At 48.0% G+C, this 23,631-nt stretch overlaps 1 protein-coding gene across 3 annotated transcripts in view; it reads right to left on the bottom strand.

The window, feature by feature from the left end:
* BTBD9 (BTB domain containing 9) overlaps positions 1 to 23,631 on the bottom strand; it is a 415,896-nt gene that overhangs the window by 17,925 nt on the left and 374,340 nt on the right. For all 3 annotated transcript variants that reach the window (XM_043591300.1, XM_043591301.1, XM_043591302.1), the window contains one exon: positions 6,454 to 6,532. In XM_043591300.1, coding sequence (XP_043447235.1) covers positions 6,454 to 6,532 — 79 coding nt within the window. The remainder of the gene's footprint in view (positions 1 to 6,453; positions 6,533 to 23,631) is intronic.

The raw sequence follows: 23,631 nt of genomic DNA on the forward strand, positions 1-23,631 counted from the left end.
TCTCACAGCGCTGGATGTGAGTTGCCCACTGCTCCTCATCTTTGCCAACACTTGGTACTGAGCTAATTCACTTTTAAAAAAATATTTTAGTATTATTTTTTAATATGTATTTATTTTTGAGAGAGAGAGCACGAACAGGGAAGGGCCAGAGAGAGAGGGAGACACAGAATCTGAAGCAGGCTCCAGGCTCTGAGCTGTCAGCACAGAACCCAACGTGGGGCTCGAACCCACAAACCATGAGATCGTGACCTGAGCCGAAGTTGGATGCTTAACTGACAGCCACCCAGGTTCCCCTGAGCTACCTCATTTTTAAAAAGTGAATGAGAGTAGAATCTACTTCCATATGACAGTTAGATAGTGTAATAGTTTGGAATAGAGCCTGCCACACAGTAAGTGCTCAGTACACATGAGCTCCTGTTTTATAATTTATAATAAGAATAATCATTATAAAGGGTCTTGAACTAGGACATGCTGAGGTATGTGGCTTATTTACCTTTCCACTTACAAAAGTGACTGGTTTAAGAAACTCTTCATTGTGACTACAGAAAGTCTGCCTTAGACCACCACAGTCTCTTCTTGATGGTGAGAACCTGTATTACTGAACCCTTTACGTGGCTGACTGATGCACAAGGGAGACTGAACAATTCCTTCACTCGCTCAGCCAACAGGTACTCTATGCTGATACGCACCAGGCCCATGCGAGGTGCCTGGGATACAAAGATAAATATGACACAGCCTCTTTCCTCAGCTGTACACACACAGTAGGTGAAGTGGGACCCTGAGAGCAGCCTATGGACCATCAGCCCTATCCTCAGCTTCTGTTGACTTGGCAAAGGTTTGCATGTGGCTTCTTGGGAGCGGGACCCCAGTCTTTCTATATTGCAGATAGTTTTTTCTATAGTCTTTTTGAGCCCCCAGGGACCATCTGTGCCCCTGAGCTCTCTGCCTACTGAAAAATCGCTCCAGAATGTGCTCTCAAACCCGGGTTCCCATCCAAGCCATAAGAAGAAACAGGTACCACTTCTACTTCCTTTAATACACGGACAGATTTGCAGACAGCTCTCGTCTGGACCTCGTCTGGCCTCTGAGGATGGAGGCGTGTCCCTCTGTGGCCCTGCTACGATAATTAATGAAATGGAAACGAAGGGGTCCACGCGAGGTGCTGCTTCAAAAGCAGCAGGGCTCCTCCACGGTCTCCAGAGCTGAAACTGGAGATCTGCCGTGACGTTTGTGGTGTTGTTGACAAGGCCCGGGTCGCAACCGTTTCCAGACAAGAGAGCCTCAGAAAGCTGAGCAGTACCTGCCTCCTGAACACGCAGAGTTGATTAGCAGTTGAGGAAGATGGGCAACCGCGCGGGAACAACCTCACGACTGCCAGACTGGCGGCTGAGACCACCATAACGTGACTGGGGAAACAGCCCAGGAGGACCTTTTGGGCCACTGGCCCTGGGGAGAATCAGACAAATGGAAACAACTGAAGGAGAGCAGGATGAGAGGGCGGGCGTGCTAAAAGACGCGTGTCTGCCATCTAGTGCCAAGCGTGACAAGAAGACAAAGGAAACCCTGCGAGTGGGCAGAGAAGACATGCAAGAAAGGCAACCGAGAGTAAAGGGGAGAAACGCGAGCCGTGTGGGAAACACGCCAAGCACAGGGAGACTGTGGAGCAGGGGGTGACAGAGCACACGCTGGCGGGGAGGGAGAGGAAGCGTAAGAAGCGAAGATAAGTGACAAGGATGATGCCAAGTACACGAGGAGCGGGAGGTCACACGAGGCAGCGGTGGAGTCTGTAAGGTAAGCGTTAGGGAAATTTATTGACAGAAGTCGTAAACGTAGCTAAAAGATGAAATGAATTCATTGCTGCGGTGCTCACAAAGGATAGATGAGAGACAGATGCCAGCAGCAGACACACACTTCCCAGAGGAAAGGGATGAAATGCTGCAGGAAATCAGAAGCGTGCCAAAACAGGTGATCAAGAAATCTGAACCTCCACAGTGGCTGAGGCTGCTGTCACCTGAGAGCCCAATCGCAGGGAAGCGGGGAAATTAACATGCAGCGGTCGCAGGCGGACCTCGAGTGCAGGAAGGCCTGGCTGGTTGGGGTGGGACGCACACCCATGCTGGGCAGGAAATCCCAGGCTGTTTCAGCTCAGAGGCCTCTGCTGTTCCAGCAGCAGCCGGGATCTGGGGTCGGGGTAGGTGCCAGCACCACAGCCGCAAGCTGCTAGTAGCCCCAGCCACTGACACGCTGTGTGGGCCACTTTCCACCTGCCGCCAAAACAGACCGCCTGCGCCCCCCAGAAGTGTTCAAGTCAGAGGAACCTCTGAGCTGGGCCTTCCCTGCCATCCCCTGTCAGACCTTCTCCCTGGAGGGGGCAGCACCTGCAGAAAACAGTCTTCCCTGGGAGATGTGGCAGTTACCCACATTTCTCTGTTACCCACACATGCTCAAAACCAATCCCATCTACACTTCTTGAAATTAGCACAAAGCCTGTGGCTTGGTAACATTCAGTATCTAAAGGTCCTGCTTCTGACTAAATGAAGGCCACAGGTGTCATTTGGCAAACAAGTAGTGACAGGCTGAGGAAGTTCTGCTTCTCCCTATACCACCCTCAACTGTGAGACAGAGGGGCCCAGACCCCAATATCCTGATGGCAGATTTCTGGCTTCCATGGGACTAGAGATGGGCTTACCCTGGACCCCATCTCCCTGCCATCCTGGTTTCCTGACTCTGCCCCCAGCCTCCTTTCCCTGGCTGTCTGTGCCATCACGGCTCTCCTCCCGGGCTGCCTTCCCCAGGAGTCCTGCCCCACCAACCTTAGTCACCCGTCTTCCCATACTACAGCCTTGTCTCTCACACCTCTGAACATCACCACCCCAACTTAGACACATTCCCACTGTTCTCTAAGATAGGTGATACTTTTTCCAAAACTAGTATGCTGTAGGAGAGAATGCTTTGAGAGCTGCCATATTCTTTAAAGAAAAAAATTTCTTTTGGTTAATATTTATTTTTGAGAGAGAGAGAGACAGAGTGCAAGGGGGTGGGGGCAGAGAATGAGACACAGAATCTGAAGCAAGGCTCCAGGCTCCGAGCTGTCAGCACAGAGCCTGACCTGGGGCTTGAACCCATGAACCATGAGATCATGACCTGAGCCGAAGTTGGACACTCATCTGACTGAGCCACCCAGGGGCCCTGAGAGAGTGCTAGATTCTTGACACTCAGGGAGATTCAGCACTTTTGCGTCTTCTTGTGTGCTCTGAGAAAGACAGTTTGTGGGTGTTGCCTTATGATCCCATTCATTATTCATGTTATGATTTCAGATGTTTCCCAGTTGGCAACACCACATTGAGGCTTTTTTCCCTGAACAATAACTGACTCAGTCAGGCAGCCTGGCAAGTCGCTGCTCAGCCAGATGCAACAGATCACTGGTTAATTAGTCAACCTGTACAGACGGGCTGGTGAGTGTACTTGGAGTTCCCTGCATAGACAGTTCTGGAAACTCATTGGGGAAGAGAAGGTCTTGCACTCCAACTTTAGGGTTCTGTAATGGGAAATTATTCCTCATTTGGTTACTGAGGTAGGTGAGAGTGTTGGGGCTGAGTGCCGGGAGACCCTCCTAGATACATCCCAGTGCTCCCTGGCCTTCTCTGACCTAGAATTCCTTCTGCTGGAATACTAGACTGCAGAGTCCCATGTAGGGATTAAAGACAGAACTGGTTTGTTTTTTGGGGATGTATTATATGAGAAGTGACTGCACATGAAAAATATTCAATTTTAGCTTGATACATTATGTGAAGATAAATTTAAATTGTTTTCCAACTTGGTAAATAAAAAACACATAACTTCATGTAAGTATAAGTGGCAAAAAAATTGGGATTTATTGGCAAAATTTAAAAAATATGCTGAGTAATGTATGGAACGGTTGAATCACTATATTGTACACTTAAAACTAATAATAACACTGTATGTTAACTTTACTGAAATTACAATTTTTTAAAAAGATTAGAAAAAAATTTAAAAAAATAGGGTATTTGGTTTGGGCCTCAAATATACATTGATTCAGATTCAAATTTACTTTTGTTACCTCATCAAAAAAAAAAAAAAGTGCTTTTATGACCTGATATTTAGAGTTATTTAATTTTGTGCCTTAACAAATATTAATTTGTTTACTTTTATAATTTTCAGGTTTGGTTAGAAACGAAGAGGTAAGAGAGAAAGTTTCAGACTACTGTTTATAAGCTCTGCTCTCTAAGAAGCACACTGTAGGCACACTGTTCTAAATGAATAAAATGCAAATGCAAATGAATAAAAAGGCAAAATGAGTATAAATTATCACAATATTTTCAGTTTGGAGAATGTGAGTTGAAGTACCAGAAACACCCTGGTATGCTCTGGAGAATTCTGATTTGACAACCACAATGCATGAACCCAGGGCCAGCTATGTAATGTGCAGGGCTCAGCACAAAATGAAAATGTAGAGCCTTCTGTTCAAAAAAGCAGGAATAAAGCTTTATGTTTTCTCCCACAGTTCCTCTCTTGACCGGACACAGGGTTTTCTTTTGCTACTTAATGTTGCAATCCCTTGGGCAAGGGGACTCCGAGGCTGGGGCAGACCCACATAGGCGCCTGGGGCCCAATCCCGTGACTCAGGTGAGAGTCACACCAGACCCTGACCCTCCCTGCAAACACGCTGGGCCTCCAGGGGGAGTGGAGTGTGGTGGGAGGCATGGGTCAGGCTAGGAGGCGGAGGCTGGGCAGGTCTAGGTACCAGGGGTCAGTGGGTGGCTGAGAACCTGTCCTGGGAAGGTGAGAGGGGGCAGAGGTGGGCCTGTGTGTAAACTGAGGCTCTCGGCCCCTGGTGAGTGCCCCACTTCCCCATGGGGCTCCCATTATGAAAACAAATTCACAGGTAAAATTGTGAAGAATTCAAGATGGTGCTGGAGAACATAAACCCCAAGCACAGAGTCCCCTTCTGGGTGTGGAGCCTCACGCAACTGCCCTGGTCACATGCCCATGAAGCCAGTCTTGTGTAGAGCTGAGAAATACCATGTTGAGGTGAAAACTACAGAATGGTTACTATTTTGATGACTTTCATTTCCTCTTGAGTTCCAGCTTTCCTGTTCCTTATGATTCCTGTCTTTTTTTAAGTTTATTTATTTTGAGAAAGAGAGAAAGAGAGAGAGAGAGAGAGAGACAGAGAGAGAGACAGAGAGACAGAGAGAGCATGCACACACACAAACGAGAGTGGGGGGAGGAGCAGAGAATACCAAGCAGGCTCCATGCTGAAGCATGGAGCTCGACATGGGGCTCCAACCCATGGACTATGAGATCATGACCTGAGCCAAAACCAAGAGTTGGACGCTCAACCAACCGAGCCATTCAGGCACCCCGTGATTCCTGCCTTTAACTAGCAGTCCTTCAGAGGTTCACACTCAACACTCATGACTGTATAAAAAGCAAGGGTGTAATAAGCAGAAGAAATCAACAGAGTAGCCACTAGTGCTCACTCAACACCCAAAGAACAGAAAAGGTAAGTAATGAACTTACAGTTGACTGACACTATTCACATCTTAAATGGTGTGACTGAATCCGCAGGTGCCCCTGTGAGCTCACTGGAAATCCATATTGTCGAGGGGATGACGGTCCAGGCGTGCCTGGCTCATGTCTGGTTTACACTTGCCGTCCTAGTGTGATTATGGATCATGCCTTCCCTCACACTCAAGTGTCCTGGTTTCTCTGTTCACCAAGGGCACTGTCTTCTCTTTCCTGATCCAAGGGATCCAGTGCATTTTTCTGGGGCCATTTACATTCCCGAGAAAACAGCCTGGCGGTTTGAGGCTCAGACTCATCACCTGACTGCTGCCCTGACTGTGGGTACCCAAAATGGGGGGGAAACAACCTGCCCACTCTCCCCCCGTTAAATCCAAAAATGAAGGGAAGTCTACAAACAACATGATCTGCTGGGACGATCCAGACCTGGACACCAGTGGAGGAACAGGCCCACTCACAAACATTTATGTGCAGTCTGGCCCAGGACAGAATAGACAGGCAGAGAAAACCAACAACTGTCTTCCATGGTGGTCCCGTGGGGCCGGGGTCCCTTAAACACCATGTTCAGAGCACTGAGGGACCTCTGAAATAGCTGTCGTCTGGGAGGGCAGAAGACTTGAGGACAGGGTTGTTTGACCTCTCAAGGTCTCTGTGGTTGCAGATTCCATAGGGAGGCTGGTGGGAGTAAGCAAAGCCATAAGAGTTGGCTCTCATTTCCCAGTGAAGAGACATCTAGAAATGATAATGATATCCCCACTGTGCAGGAGCAGGACTTTCTTCTGTACCGAGCTGTCTGAACAACAGGCCATTAGCGGGGAGAACAAACAGTTCCAGTTAACTCGGGATGTAGCATTTACCTGGACATCATGAAACAGCACAGCGTCTTTCATGAAAGGAGACCCTTACCTCATTTGCTGTGTTGTGTGTTCCCACGATTCGGATGAAGGAGGCAGGCTGTCTTTCAAAAGTTACAGATTGCCAGGACCTGTGAGGGGAAGCACAACCATTTGCCTGGTTAGACTGTACGGTTAACCCTGTCGGCAGGCAGGGGGAGCCAGGTGCTGAGGAAGGAGGGTGCCTGTCCTCTATCCTCAGGAGGCCTGTGAGGTGGCAGGGGCGGGGGGTGGGGAAGGGGAATGGGAACAGGGCTCTCCCTCATGTGTGCCTGAGGAAGGCAGTCAGTATGTAGTGTCCCTACCTTCTGTGAAGGCAACCTGGGACTCACATAAAGCTCCCCCATCAACACACACAAAGTACAGACCAAGTTCACGAGGGAACAATTGTGAGGCCGAAAAGTGATCAAGGTCAGTGAGAGTTCACAAAACACATTTCCTCACCTGTGAAACGGGCCTGTTGGCTGAATGGGCGTGCGCCTGAGAGGCGTGGTGGGTTCTGGGAGGAGAGTTTTGAACCAGGGCAGGAATGTGGACTGAGCAGGGCAGGGCAAGGGGAGGGGGAGGAGGGGCTCACTCACTGCCATGAGTGCAAGTGGTGGCACCTGGGGAAGAACAGGCAGTTTCTCCACAGGCCTCCACCTCCCCTCCCTTTCCTGCTTCCAAAGGCATCCCCCCAAGGGCTTATTCTCAGGACCTGCCAGTCTCTGGGCGGCTCAAAGACAGCTGCTTTAAAGCCCGGCCAGGCAGGCTCTGAAGCAACCCCGAGAGGAGGAGCTCTGCTCTTGGTTTAAGGCTCAGAGCTCATCAGAATGCACTGGAGGAGAGCTCGGCACCCACGACTGTAAACTCCAATAATATTTTCTGTAATAAATGTGAGGAGTTCACAGTTGTTGCCATCCCTCCTCCGCTCACACAGTGGAGATGCCAGCTGCTGGGAAGCTGTTTCCTGTAATTGTCTAATTACCAAGCAATGCTACCAAAGAAAATATATGTATTTGTGGTTTGTTTTTTTCCCCCTTTGGTTTCAGGTGTTCCATCTTCTCTCTCACTGTGAGCCTCCCACTGAGATTGATTCACTGCTGCCCAGACACCCAGGCCCCTTCAGGTCATTAAAAAGTCGTTACCATCCTGTGTGCAAAGTCTGTGCCTCTGAAAGCAGTTTTCTGGAAACAGCGTAAGAAAAATCATTCTCTTTGCAAAAATGCTATCATTCATATGTGAAGGTGATGCCATCTGATAATCCCCAGAGACTGCACTCTTGGCCCATGTCCTCGGTGGGGGGGGGGGGGGGGGGTGTTTTGCTCCCACACCCACGTGGCTCCCCTGGGGAGTCTGCTGGATGGGATGCAGCCCGTGGGCTGGGGCCAGGGCTACAGAGGGAGGCCCTGTGGGGCTTCAACCCCGGGCCTGGGCTCCCACAGGCAAACCTGTCACTTCTGAAGTGAGCTGTGTGACTGATGGACTGGCATCCTTCCTCTGGCAGGTCAGAGGAAGCGAGGGGTCCGTGCTGCGTGGGGCAGCAGAGGCCCATCCCTGCTCCTAAGGGAAGCACACACTGAGCCTGGGCCACTGCCTGCTTCTCAGACCAGCCCTCCAGGAAAGGGAGACAGAGCCAGGACAGGTGACAGCAGCCGCTGACAACTATTATGTTCCCCAATCGGTTTCAGAAAAAGGACTGGAGTGGAGAGGGGCTGGGTGTGGAGGAGGTGCAGACTGTGTTCTTAGATTTCTAGCTGCATGCCTATCAAAAAAATCCTTAAGTGCTTCTGGACATAGAGGTAAAACTTGGCTCACAGTCTTCAACAACATGCTTGTGGCCCTGAGAGTGCTGGGGGATCCAAATGATGCCTCCTGAGGTCCCACCTGTCCTCTCACAACAGGGCTGGGAGCCCAAGGCAGTGAAGGGAGGGAGATCTCACGGGAGTCGCCTTGGGCAGAGCCGGGCTCCCTGGGCAGCGGGCTCACGGCTTGGGCACGTGTGCCCCCTGCCTGTGCCTGGGGAAGCAGGGCTGGCAGGGCAGCAGCCCGAGCGGGAGGGAGCATTTGTGGAGTAATAAGATCAGAAGGCCTCAATTTAATACCAATCCTCCATTATACCGCATTAATATCTAATCACATTAGAGTTCATTTTCACTAACACAGCCTGAGAGTTGCAAGATGATTTCATTTTCAGCAAAACTGGATACCGACCCTAAAACAAAATATCAGGAGGAAGGGATGCTGGTTAGGGTGAGGTAATGAGCATCTCTCCCTACCCAAGTATCAGATCCCATTTCCCCTCAACTTCTTGCAAACAACTTTAAATGCTGCTCGATGGGGACAGGATAAGGTGGCCCCGGAAGTCCTTGTCACGTTGGGGCCGTGTATGCAATCACCGTGCAACTGGAGGACGGCTGCCTGAGCCGCGATCTCACAGCGCCAGGAAACTACAGCCATCACTCAGTCCACATGAGGCTCCACTGCCATATTTATTGAGCTTTACTGACAGCTGTATAAAATATCCCTCCTTGCCAAGTATCCTGAGTCCCTTCCTTAGCAGGCAGCATGCCCAGGGAGGCAACGGAGTCTTAGGGGCGTGGCACCCAGTTTGGCTCACGGCCATGACTGGGTGACGGAGGAAGTGTCTGCACAGGAGCAATGGGTGTCAAAGCACATGTGGTCTCTGCTTCGAGCACTTACACTAAGACAGAAAGCCCTACCCTGGACTGAAGTCCCAAGCTGTTACTCGCAGGAGGGGCTCTCGACCACAGGAACCACTCCCCGCCTTGAGCTGCAGGCTCAAGAACAGGCTCCCCTGGTTACAGAAGTAACCTCACCTGGAGTGCGCTCCGGAGGACCGGGGAGTGTAAATATGTATCTACACACAGATGTGTTCAGAGGGAGATCCGAAAGAATGTTTGTCAAAATGTTGATCAGGATTTTAGCTTTGGATGAAAGAATTCCCAGAGATATTTACTATACTTTTGTACTTTTCTGCACTGTCTGAATTTGGTAGAATGTAGAGGTAAGCATTTTTGAAAAGTACCTGTCCTGCCTACTACTCAAGGTTTTAACACAGATCACGTGACATGAAGCAAGTGAACATGCCAATGCTATATTATTATGCAAGATATTTCTAGCAGGGGGAACGGGGCAGGGCAAGGGGGGTGACAGTCAAGACAGGAGGCTTTGATCCTGGCCCTTCATGAACTAGAGGTGGTATGGCACACTGGTTGACAACATGGGCTCTGGGTCAGAATCTCAGTTTTGCACTTTTACCAGCTCTGTGACCTTAGGCAAGCTGCTTAACCTCTCTGGGCTTCAAGCTCCTCATCTGTAAAATGAAGATAATAAAAATATCTAGCTTTTTTGGGTAAAGATGAAATATATTAACAAGTATAAAACATCTAGAACCATGTGCTAAGTACTAAAGCACTAAAAATGGTACTGTTATTACTACTGGAGACGGTATTGTTATTACTACTAAATTACTATTCAGCCAAAAGAGTCTGGACAGGACACACTGCTTTCCTGGGCCTCATCTGGGAGTCACCAAGTTTGTTACTATGTGATTTACTGACTACTGCAGAGGTTCCCAGGGATACCCATGGCACCCCATCAGCACCCATTTCTTGGAGGCAGTCAAGGTGGCTGGGCTTTGGAGGAATTATGCAAGCATTTCTTGAGTATACCCTTGAGCCTGGCACCTGAGTGTTCCAGGGGATCCACGCAAGACGTAGTGCTGGCCCTTATGGGCTTCCTGATCTCTCTGGGGAGATCAGCTATCCTTCTGTGAACTATGGAGAGAACAATGTCAACAGTGCATTGGTCCCAACTCACAAACTGGTGGTGTTCCAACGCTTCCCTTGTAATTGGTTGTTTGAAGCTTGGAAGCAATTTTTCCAGAGAAATAAAGTTATAAATTTTGGTTGGGTTTCCAGACCCACCCATAACATTCAATTTAACCCATAATGAGGCTGAAATACTATATATATGAAGTTAAAAAAAAAAAAAAGGAAGAAAATGATGTTGTTGCCATAGTGGTAATTAAACAAGCCAGAAAAACAAGAGCTCGAGAACAGTCTCTCTAAAGCTGTTGCTTGACGAAGGATTAAGTACCGTCAGGCGCATGCAATCAGGTGCCTGGGGCTGGCATACGGTAGGTGGTCTGTTTGGGAGTGAAAAAGTAGGCCAGGAGCTGTCCTCTGTCTGCAGACCACTGCGTGGTCACAAAGTGCTTCCCAATCATGATCTATCACATTTGGCTGCCAGCAATCCGTTAGGTACCGAGGCAGCCAACTGCAATCCCATTTCTGAGGTGAGACACTGAGGCAGAAAGAGAGGCAACCTGTCCACATTCCAGTGCCACCAGGTGTAGAGTCAACAGAAGCCAGATTTAATGGCTGTCTGTGCTCCTTCCACCCAAGGGCACAGTGAGGAACTTTCTGACCGAGAGGCTGGGGCGCTGACTAATCCCTGTCGCCTGGGTCCTCGAGTTTCAGACCTCATTTATGTGCTGGTACCGTGATGCCAAGCTGGAGATCACGCGCGTGAGCGGATCGCAGGCTGACCTCTGGGTCCCTACATGCAATGGCGGTGAACTGGTCGGAAGGGTTCAATGGGGCGACGGTGTTTGGCACAGGGTGGGCGCACAGTGGCTGCCGGCTGCTGTTCTGTCTTCATACTCACACGTGCGGAAGAGCGAAGAAGAGGCTCCCTAGGTGCTCCCTCTCCACACAGATCCGCGTGGAGACATGGAGAACACACGGGGTCGCACTGACAGGCAAGCCAGGGGACTGCATCTACAATGTGCCCCCACCCCTACAGCTGCACACGTTACTCATGGAAACAAGCATGCTTACAAAATATTCTTAAATATTCTGGAAGGAGATAGGCTGAGTTCATGACAGTGGTTGTCTCAGAGAGAGGGTGAGGAATGGGTTTGCTGACGGGAGTACAAAGGAGGCTTCATCATTAACTGGAATGTTTTATTTCTTTGATTAAAATAAAAAAGATGAAGTGTATGTGAGAAATATTAACTACAGTCAATTCTGGGGATGAGTATGTGAGTGAATGTTATAATACTTCTTATTCTTTTCTGCATTTTAAACAGTTCTTGAAATAGAGAAAAAAAGAGGGAGAAGAAAGGCAGTGAAACAGTGCCTGTGTTTATACGAGAAAGAATTTACCAGGGGTGGAGTTAACCAAAGTGCAAATATAAAACTTAGGGGGCTGGGTGGAGTCAGTCGCTCGGTGGGCATGTGGATTTGCCAGGTAGCGCCGCTGGCTCGGGGACACGTGCGTCTTTGTGGGAGCAGAGGGCAGGAGAGCTGCTGGCTTGGGGAGGGGTACAGCGGCCATCTGTAGGTGCCAGGCTTGTGTGAATGGCTCTGGTGACAAGGGCCACCAGAGAAAGGAAGGCAGCGGGACTCAGCTGAGACTGGCTTTCCATCCTAAGCCTCATCCTACCTTCTCTGGGGGTCCTGTAGATCCTGTACCAAGGGAAGCTGGTCTTTTAGGTTCTGGAAAATTATGTGATTCTGATGCCTATGCTATAAAGAGAATGCCAGGGTCAGAACTTTTTTGGAGCAGACCTGGTAAACACTGGGGAGATGGCCAGGGCCACACTGGCAGTTAAACATGGCAAACTGAACACACGGGTTAATCTTTGCTCCCTCCACTAAAAGGACAGTAAGGAAATCTAATATATGCATCATATAAAATATTAAATATATGTGTTCTAACACACATGCGCGCGCGCACGCACACACCCCAAGCAGAGAAACAGTGAAGACACATTACCCTCTCTGTGTTTTCGCCTGAGAGACAATGCACAGGAAGCAAGCAGATTCACACTACAGAACCCTAGAAAAGCTCATATCCCTGCACTATCAGTTACCTTTGAAGGTGGGGGTTACACAGGGGACTCAACTATGAGAACTGGTTGAAAGTAGGTGAAAGGAGCAAATTGACCCCCCATATCCCTTCTCCTTCCTCCTCTACAGCAGGGATGAGCCCTCTCCCACCGTGGCAGGAGACAGAGATTTCACTCTGGAGTCCTTGAACAGAGAGGGTCTACTCCAGGGGATCGAGGCACAGTAGAGGGTGGGAACCTAGGGGCCTATGAAGAAGGATTTACATGAAGTGAATGTCTCAAATGGTGAGACTTCCAGTCCCCTACCCTCCTTGTCTTGGCTTTCAGGCCACCGTGATCCAGGCTTAATCCCCATGCAAGACACTGGAGGATCCCTCTGGAGGATCCCTCTGGAGACTCTAACTAGCCCAAGAGGAAAGACCAAGAGCCACTTATCCAGTTTCTTTCTTCCTGTCCCTCCAGTCTGCTTTCCATAGATACTTATTCAGTGCTTACTATGGAGTAGGCCCTATTTTAGACTCTGCCATCAAGAAGCCAACATTCTGGTGGGAGAAAGAGACAAATAAATATAGGGCTAAGTAGAAAAGTAAAGCAGTGTAAGCAGATTCAGAAGTGCACACTGCTTTTAGAGAACATATTTAAGGAGGTTCGCTCTGGTGCGTGACAAGTGAGCGAAGACCTACACCAGCAGAGTAAATGGCCACGTGGATCTGGAAGAGTGTTCCGGTGAGAAGAAACAGAAGGCAGCTGCTGTGCTGGACCTGAATGAGATCGGGCAGGGATCTCCCAGTGAGACACCAAATCCCTGTCTGATAACCCAGAAGGAAGCCCGCAAACCCACCCTCACACGAAAATCTTCCAACCAGCTTTCTCATCGCCTAAGGTTTGAAGGAGAACAGCCAGTTGAGGATCACCAAAAATCCTAACATGGAAAAGAGAGACCAAAAGCACAGAGAAAAGAAAAATAATTCAGAAGATACAGTTATAATTCAGTAGACAGAATAAAACTTCAGGAATAAACCCCTATACACTGCCAGATAGATAAAAGAATTATTATACTCTTAAAAAAAATTTTTTTTTGTAATCTTGATTTATTTTTGAGAGAGAGACAGAGTGAGAGTGGGGGAGGAACAGAGAGAGAGAGAGACAGGGAGACACAGAAACCAAACCAGGCTCCAGGCTCTGAGCTGTCAGCAGAGTCCAGCGCGGGGCCTGAACTCACGAACGGTGAGATCATGACCCAAGCCAAAATCAGATGCTTGCTTAACCAACTAAGCCACTCAGATGCCCCATACACTCTTGAAATAAGAATAAGATGATATGAAAGGGGATATTCAGAGAACAAGAAAATGCTCTTATCAATTGAGGCTATGAATTGAAATCAATAATCTAACGAAGCTAGCTTAAGTTGAAATTTTGTGGAACATCCAACAAGACAGCAAAGATAGAAAATAGAAGAAAAAGGATAAGAAAATGAGAGGACCAACGAAGAGGTCCACTATCCAACTAGGAGGTGTCCCAGAAAAAAACAGCAGAGAAGGTATGAGCTATAATACTGTCAAAGTAAAAAGAAATTTTCCCATATATGGAGGACATAACTTACTAAGTTAAAGAGCCCACTGAATGGTCACTACAATAGGTAAGAACACAAAACATATTATTGAGAAATTTCAGAAGATCTAAATGTTTCTGGACAGGGCAAAAGCAAATCAACCTAAAGATAAGGGAACCAAAATTACATGAGATTTTTCAAGAGCAACACTGGGAGTCAGGAGAAGATAGAGCTGAGCTGTTCCTTCTAAGTGTTGAGGGAGAAATTAGTCCCAGCCAGAGGGCTATTCCTAGCCAAGTCACATATTTGGATAGAATAAAGAAACTTGGATTCAGGCATATAAATCTGAAAACATTTACCTCCAGGGTATTCACTAGAAACTTCTGGAAAATGTACTCCATCAATAACAAAGGATTAAACTAAGGCAAAGAAAGTTACAGGATCCAGAAAAGAGATGACCCAGGAGGATGGGAAGGGAAAGTTGAGGACGAGAGCTGAGCAGAGGCTTAAGGGGACCAACCCTGCAGGAGAGGGAAGGCAGGGCTCCAAGAGGGAAAAACCAAGAGGTGTTAGGCTGCGGGGATTTGTGTGGCTCTGACAAAAATAAGTGATATGTACCTATAAAATTAATGAATGACAGATAATATGGAAAACTAAGTAATTTTTAAAAATGTTTATTTACTTTTGAGAGAGAGAGAGAGAGAGAGAGAGAGAGAGAGAGAGAGAGAGAGAGAACGAGCAGGGGAGGAACAGAGAGAGAGGGAGACAGAGGATCCGAAGCGGGTTCTGTGCTCTCAGCACAGAGCCAGATGCGGGGCTGGAACCCTCGAACCGTGAAATCATGACCTGAGCGGAAGTCGGATGCCCAACCAACTGAGCCAGCCAGGCGCCCCCTAAGTAATTTTTAACTCCAGGAATAACAAATTATATTACAAAGAAAGGCAATTTTAGCAAACTATGTGGCTTAGCCCAGAACAATAGTCAGTCATACTAATGCCAACGCTAAATGCTAAAAACTGATTTAACGGGAGTGAGAAGAGGGGCGAGGGAGAGAAATACGATCATGGGAGGGAAGGGTAAGGAAGCTAAATTCTTATCTTCCAAAGTAGGGAGATGATAGATAATTTTGGTAACAGTATTAAAAAGCAGCAGGATAAGCATATAGTTTAGAAACCTGAAGGTACTGACCAAAATAAAGGTCTATAAGACATGAACATGTTTGCCTCAAAGTCTAAAAGTCTGATCATGTGTTATGGTGGCCAAGTGGGAGGACACAGGCGCCTTCACACCCCGCTCGCTCAAGGAAGTGCCAACCAACAACATTTTAAATGCGCATACCCCTAGAGCTAGCGATTCCTCTTACATCACTTGAGCTTATGACATGTTTCCAGCCTGGGGACCCAGGAGTAAGGACTGCAGTGTAGCACTGCTTGAACAGCAAGAGAATAGGGACAACCCAAATGCTCCTCACTGGTCAAGTGGATTATGGTACATCTCTTTCCCTATGATGAAAGACTGTGCAGCTGGAGAGGGCAAGGGAGACAGAGAGGGTGGGGGAGGGAGAGAGGAAGGCAACATTCTAGAGTTCTCCTAGGTATAGAAAAATCTGTATGAAAAAAAAACAGGAAAATACACACATTTGTTTATGTATAAACGATCGAATCTCTGGAGCAAGAGGTGGTGGGTGAGATACATTTTGCTGTCTTTAGTCCTTAATTTTTAACCATATTAAAGGCATTTGCTCTGAATGTATTATCTTTTACAAATATTAAAAGACTGTTGGGGAGGAGGAAGGCAGGCAGCTGCCTCTGGTGAGTGGGACCTGGGCTGGGGGTGGTGAAGCAGCATACCGCTGCTTTTGTTAATAAATCTCGTGCTACCTTTTAGTTATTTATTTAAAAATGTTTTAATGTTTATTTATTTTTGAGAGAAAGAGAGAGAGAGTGGGGGAAGGGCAGAGAGAGGAGGACACACAGAATCTGAAGCAGGGTCCAGGCTCCAAGCTGTCAGCACAGAGCCCGACGTGGGGCTTGAACTCACAAACCGTGAGATCATGGACCTGAGCTGAAGTCAGTACTTAACCAACTGAGCCACCCAGGTGCCCCTCTATCTGACTTCTAAAACAGCGTACATGTATAACTTGGATAAAAAATAAGGAAATTCAGAAGTTGAAAAATACAAGCAGAGCCAAGAAGAGGAGACAAACCTACGGTGAGGAGGCATGGAAAGGGTATGTGGGGAATAGATTTATTTACAACCTTTGGGAGCAGGGCCGGAAGGCAAACATGAACCTTCGGAGAAGATTCCTGTAAAGGAAGGGAATATTAAAGGCTGTCCCCTATCAACTGAGCTGCAGTGACATCAGAGCCCTCTCGGAGCTGTGTGGTGCTGAGATGTGACAGGTATTAAAGGCCTTGAGTGAGCCTCCAGACTAGCCTGAAGATCCCTCTGACAGTTCTTTATGAGTGCGCCTCTCATGCTGACCCCACAGCTGCCTGCCGTCCCTTCGCACGCGCTGTTTTTACTGTCTGCCTCACAGCTGCGACAGGCCCAGGATCCCACATTCATCTCTAATCAGATCTAACACCTCACTGGGGCCTGGGCATGGGAGGGACGGTGCATCTTGTACAGCACTGGGGGAGGCGACAATTCTAGAGTTGTGACAGTCTTTAAACGGGCCCGGCGTGTCTCTCCCCTGCACATCTGGTGAGCACCTGGCACATCCAGGGAGCACCTCCCTTGCCCCAGAAGCAGAGTGACATGGTGTCCTATGCAGCAGAGAGGCAGGGTCGGCCCAGATTCTGATGAACCCCTTCCCACGAGCTCCCGGTCCCCAGATCGTGGACGCCAGTCTAAAGGGAAGCCTCTGTGTGGTGAGGTCTAATCTGGTACCATGGGAGGAAATTCTTTTGTCTTTCACGATGCTTAACTGGAGTTTATGGCTGTCTCACTGCCCTGACTTCCAGGGAATTCTGGGTTCGCTCCATTTACCCTGTCTGTCTCTCCATTCAACAACTATTTACAGAAAGCCTTCTACATGCCAGGCCCAGGAAAAACACTGCTAAGTTAGTCTAACCTGACTGCAGACCTGAGGTGGCAGGAAAACAGATTGTTAGGAGCACCTGGGAGTTGTGGCCATTTAGTCACATGCTGATCAGCCACATGCTTACTGAGATCAAAGGTCACACAGGGGAGGCTCCTAAGCATATTTTGCTGGTCTACTGAGTATTTTTAAAAATCCGAGTTATCTCCCACTTAAAATTCGGGAGATTTCACATAAAAATACAAACTTCTAGTTTCCTTTGAAAGCCAGAAGATCTGGCATCCTTGGGTCCTCTTTTCTGCAGAGACAACACTGGCTAGAGCTGAGGTGAACAAGACAGACTGAGGTCAGTGGGCTTCTGGTGGTCTCCATCACTCTGTGGAGCCTGTCCTGGCCTGCTGTGCTTGTTCCCATCACCCATTTGGCCCGAGGAAGTGGCCAGGTTTCCATCCCAGCCTTAGAGAGAGCTCAGACAGTGTTAAAAATGGAACAAATATCAAACTCTTGAACAGGAATCGTACCACCTCCAAATTCTTTGGGAACCTAGCACCAGAATAGATACACAAATTATGTTTCATTAATTAAAAAAAAAAAATCCGGCTCAGTTGGTGGAGCATAAGACTCTTGATCTCGGGGTTGTGAGTTCAAGCGTCAGCTTGGGTGTAGAGATTACTTAGAAGTAAAATCTTTACAAAAGACTATCTTCTTACACTGTTCTATTCTTGGCCTTGAGAACTGGTACGACTGAGGGCAGAACAGCTGATACTGATAGTCTTTAGTCACTGCTGCTTGTCTTCCCCTGGGCTACAGTCAGTAGTAGAAGGTTTTCTGTGGCGCTTCCTAACATTCCATCCAACTCCCAGGCCATGCCCCTGGCCGATTACACTCAGAATCCCTGGGGGTGGGCTCTGCATGAGTCAGTCCCATTGAAACTCCTCAGGGCATTTCACTGTCCAGTGGGGGTGGAGCCCTTCCCCCGGCTGGGGATGAGGGTTGGGGGGCAGCCTGCTGGGACGGACACATGTGTCCCTTCCTATTTACAGTGCAGGTGAGCCGTCCCCTACTTTCCTCCTGCCCTGGGGGTTTCTGGACCTATGTGGGCATTTCATGCTTTCTGGCCCCTTTTCTCTGGTGAATGCACTTGCATTTGCTGTTCTAACATGAACTGGTCTTGGGTTTTACCTTCCCTGCTCATAGCATAATTTTCCCTTTTAGAGGAGTTTCCTCTCAAAGGAAGGGTCAGGACCCTCCTGCCAGCTCCTCGTAAGAGCGGAGCCGGAAACTTCCTACCCTGTGGCAGCCACAGGAAGGTCTGCGTCCTGGGGATATTCGTAGAGTGTTCAAATGAGCAGTGGGGGAGCAAAGGGGAGAGGGGCCGTTTTAATACTCTGCATTGCACTCAGCCCCCCATCCCCAAGCCCCCGCTCCCACTCTGTGCCATCCACTCCCTGCCACGGAGCGCTCCTTGATTCCCCTAAGGGGATGCAGTAATTGATGATTAGCATTCCAAAGCTTGGCTTACATCCTGCTAGCCCGTCATATTTAATTACATTTTAACTATATTCGTCTTCGATAATAGCACGAACATAATTTAGATAATTATCTCTCTCTCTCTTATTCTCTGACTCTGTCTGTCTCACTTAGAGCTCCTTGCAACAAAAATCGCTTTCTCGGCTCAAACACATAAACAGACTCTGGGGCCAAGAGCTTTTCTTTCTCTCTTGCAGCAGCTGTGCTAGAAACGCAATGGTTTTGAGTATCATGCAGAAAAAAAGAAAATCTATGTGTCTTCCTGCTTCTGTATTCATGTTTGTACACAGCCGGTGGTGGGAGTTGGTGCGTGCGCGTGTGTGTGCGTGTGCACGCGCCCACGTTTGCACCTGGGCAAGAGCTTTTGTGCGGTATAGCAACAGGGGAGGCCTGGTCAATCAAATTAGTGTCTGTAAAGCACCCTCGTGGTCTGGCATTTCTCTCTTCCAAGGTTTAATGGCTTCCCCCGCAAATTTAAACTCTGTTGAAACAGTTCTAAATGTCTGGGAAGTCTTTTGAAGAGATGTGTTCTTTCTAATAGGGTTTCTGTCACACTTGGATCTTATAATTAATGACCTTTACCCTTGCCTATTATCTGCCTCCTCCAAGAGCCCATCAGGTACCAGAGGAAAACTTGGGGCTCTTCCAAGGGAGAGTGTGTCTCAAGCCAATTGCTACAGTGTTAGGAGTCCCTGCAGACCTTCCCAACCACCACTGGGTCACGTGCTATCCGTGCCATCCGAGTCCCTGGCCTAATAATGCCCCTCCCCTCCCCGCTGAGAGTAAAACGTATTCTTCGGGAGCTTTGTTAGTTTTCCTGGTGAAGCCAGAGAGAGCTGAGCAATTTAGGTAGGAAGATTTTATGTTACAAAGTTCACACCTCTAAGGTTTTTGAACGCACGAGGGAATAAAAAATGGCCTCAGAAATAGCTACTATCCAAGATAATCCTGCTCAAAGTCCAGAGATCCAGAGCCCGCAAGGATGTCGACACACTACTTTACAAGATACAGTGTGGGGATGGGGAGTCCTTACCCCTAAACACTTCAGGTACTGTCCATTTCCTTGGTGTCCTCAAAGGCTCCAATAAATACAAGATTTCGTATAAAAACATTCCCCTTGTCTGATATTGAAGGATTACCCACCAGTCACTATCTTCTCCAGACAAATTCATTATTCATTTGGCTCTCGGTCCACATCAGAGACAAAAATCCTTTTCTTCCCCCATGAAGAATAAATACCACCAAGTAGTCCCCACACTGGTGACAGCCAGGCAGGATGAGGTTGAAAAGGGGAGTGTCTGTGTAGTTAACAAACATAGGGACTCTTGCTGCCCCTTATTTGGGAGGCCAAAATTCCTAGCTCACTCTGGAAATAAAGACACAGACCAGACTTCAGGAAGCCGGGCAGAGCAGTCTAGACCAACATTTTGTCACCAGTGTGTTCAGTCCACCCACTGACTCTTCTGATGTGACTAGGCCCAGTACTGGTTCATGTGCAGAAGGGAAATGAACCCTTTCAGCAACATGATGGTTCTGGCAACTGAGTAGTAACTCTCAGCCCACCAGAGAAATTAGAAACATCAATGTGGTGACCCGGGAAGTTGTGAGGTCCCGTCCTTGGTGATGTCAAAGACCAGGACAGGAGCAGCCCTCTCTCTATCGCACAGGTTCTGGGCCATTCACCTCGCTCAGTGATGGCAGCTGGGGAGAATGATCTAACTGGGTTTCATGTATTGTGAAGTTCCTGTCCAGGACGCATTTGGCTACTTTAGGCCAGGCCTACGGTGGGCTTGAGGGGACACACTTCTTCTCCCTCATGGCCCTGAACAGGCTCCACATACCTTGATTTGCTCCATATTGTTTAGGAGGGATGTTCCTACTTTTGATCGTTTGCTGCCCAGCTCAGGTGCTTAGGAATTCTGCTGAAATCTGCCTGAAATGTAACAACCACCTGGGTCTTGGTCTCCACTGAATGGATGGAAGAGCCAGCCATTGGCCATACTTTTCTGCCAGCAGGTAGCTCTAGAGGCTGGCGGGGGGGGGGGGGGGGGGGGGGGCGAGAGAACATTCAGTTTGCTCTTCCCCAGAGGATCCCCTGTCCCCGGCAAGTACAATGCTCAACAGAATTATTGATTTAATGACGTGAGTGGCTCCTTTCAGCCTGCAAGGAGAGCAGGCTTGCTCTGAAAAGGCTGTTGCCTCTGAGGAGACAGCCTCCTCCTCCTTGGCTCCGTGTGACCGTCCAACGCCACCTCCGTTTCTCCTCCAGAAGCACGTTCCCTCGGAGATGCACGCTGGAAATGTGAGGACCATGCCTGAGCAGGAGCCAATTTTCAAATGTTAAGAATTTGGCAATTTCGTTTCCTAGTGTTTTAAATACCAAAAGGATTGAGAACACAATGAGGACTAAACAGTCCTGCGCTGCAGGTTTTAAAAAAGGGCTGCTTTTATGGAAATTCACGCCAAATGCCTGTGCAGAACAAAACTCGACCCTGACCTCAGAAACCCACCACAGCACATACACCTAAGGTGAGCCAGTGGCCCTCCAGAAGGACTGCCAGGCATTCTCTGAATCAAATCTGACCAATTTCATAACTAAAATTACACCGAGCTCCTGCGGGTATTCCAGATCTGATGACATATGCCAAATTCGTTCAGCACCTAACACTGGGGAGATACTCAGTGAAAACTTAAAAATAGATTCTCCCTCTCCAGCCATTAAGGGCCTGATATTTGCAGCTGAACAGGTAAGAAATTGGGGGCATCGGGGAGAGTTTTAAAAATCTCCAGAGTACAAAAGAATGTTTCTCTATGATGAAACCTATCACTCTCTGCATGGAGCCGTCCAAGATTAGCCTAGAGCCGCTGAACGCACTGGAATCTCTGATATGAGTTCCACAATAAAAAGGTGACAAGTGTTTCTGGCAGGTCCCATAAAGGCCCTTGCTGGAATTTGCATAAATTGCCACATTCAACACAATTAAAGCCGATGTAAGGCAGTATGTAACAATCTTTCTTCTGGGACATTTTCTGTTAATAAAAAAGTGGAACTTAAAAAGATAATTTCTCTCTCTTTTCAAACACTTTCTTGATAAAAAGTCACTACCACCCCCCACCCCAGCTTAGCATCAATGGATTTCTGGGTGCGTGTGCTCTCTTGCAGGCCCCCTTGGCTCTCCTGGTTCTGAGTCACTCTCTGACCTCTTGCCTGGACTCAGGCCTACATGCTGGCAGGGAAGAACTCCGCCCTGTGACCCTGCTCTGCTCGTCTTAGTGTCTTCAGCCACGCCACCGTAGTGCAGGGGGGAAAGAGGCAGCCCTTGGCTCCCTGTGAGCTTATAAAACACGGTGGTCAATGCAACAGGACAGGAGACAACGAGGGCAGGTATGAAGTACCAAAATCAGGTTAAATAATTTAGGTAATTTATGACACAAAAATCAAATGCCAAGACAGGTAGGGGGATTTAGCTGGGCAAGGAGAGTGGTTGGAGGTATGGGAGGTCAGGGGTCTGTTTGGATCATTTTAATAAGCCATAGGAGCAAAATCAGGATCAAAACCATAGGTGCAAAATGCATGGGAGGCATCTCACTGTTTGTGATGAATCCTGAGTCCCCTCAGGCCAGCAACCTCAGAGATCCCCTTCCTGTATTTTGTAAACCTAGACGTCGTGTGTACACACAGGTGTGTGTGTTTGTGTGTGTACACATGTGTCCGGGACCAAGATCTGATGCAGTGCATCTCTTAACACCTGCTTTGAATTTTGTTCATGCCCCAAGCCTAAGACATCAAACAATGACTTCTTTACTACTTCATAGTAAACAAGCAGCCATGAAATACGCACAAAAATATGGTTTCCTTTCAGGTTGTGTTTTAATCTACCCCTAGTTATTTGCTGTGCTAGTCCCCTGCCCTGAGGGCTTTGCAGAGTTGAAGGCAGATGCCAAGAAGTCAAACTGCATTCAACAAGGTTAAAAGTTACCCTTGGCACGTGGAAATCTCCTGCAATAAAATACTATAAGACGGTTGCTGAAGCTTAATCAGCTTATTTTTCTGTATTATTTCTTGGGGAGGAAGGTTTCTAGGTGAAGGGGATGGGTGAGAAAACTGACCAGTAACTCTTTCTGATTCCATTGTCAGCCTTTAAAATCAGATAGATCAGCTATTAATCTCAGAAAGCCAGCAGTGAATGTGTGCAATAAATTTGTCATCATTTTATGAATAAGCTCTCGGTCATGAGGGCTTACTATCTGGCAATTCACCTTTTCCATGATATTTTCTATCAATTGCATTTTGGAGCAGCTTAGAAAGAATATTATTTGTGTTCCTGGAGCTCGGGACATAAAAAAACCCTCAGAGTGATGGAGATGTACAGGCAGGCCTCCTGTCTGCCCCTGGGCTTGCTAAGCAAACAGTTTACCGATGCTTGAGTGAGCACCACCAGGGGACAGGAATCACTCTTCTGGGTCCAGGAGAGCACTCATCTCCTCAACAGTTGCTAATGAAGGCCCTGTTAGCACTAGATGACGTTGCACACGCCCATTGGCTTTCTGTCAACGACTGCCAAATAGAGCTGTTGGTAATCACAGCTGGCAAGTTGTTTAGTCAATATTTTTGAAAAGTTCAACCAAGTGTGTGAAAGCACAGAGTTTCTCCTAAAGTTGCGAGAGGATTTACTCTTCTCCCTGCTTCGTTGTGGCTCTGCCCCCATCAGGATCACGCCGGTGTCCTGCTGTCTAGTCCTGAAGGGCTGTGGGGTGTGAGGTGTAGAAATGGATGAAATTTCAGCTGTTCTGTCATTCAGCTTGTTTTTTTCCATCAAGTCAGCGGAATTCTAGATCTGAGACTCTGAACTAGAGATGAACACAACAACAACAACAAAACCCTAACCAACACTGCCGTCACTAAGAACAGCTCCAGCTCTAGCTTAAAAACTGCCCCCGGGAGAAGGCCCCTCAACATCAACTTTAAAGCTTTAGGGAGGATATCAATATTTCTGCCCTTCACTCCTCATGAAGGACCGTTGCTCTATTCTATGACTAAAGATGGCAAATGTCCTTTTTGGAGCCATTTCCCCGGATGTGACAAAACATCATGAAAGAGAACCACACTGAACTTGGAAAGCAGCGGACACTGCTACATTTGTTGACTCAGAGCACATAACTGGGGATGGCTGCACCATCTTTGGTGGTGGATATGGATGTCCATCTT

Source organism: Prionailurus bengalensis, chromosome B2, assembly GCF_016509475.1.
Source record: "Prionailurus bengalensis isolate Pbe53 chromosome B2, Fcat_Pben_1.1_paternal_pri, whole genome shotgun sequence".
Lineage (NCBI taxonomy): Eukaryota > Metazoa > Chordata > Mammalia > Carnivora > Felidae > Prionailurus > Prionailurus bengalensis.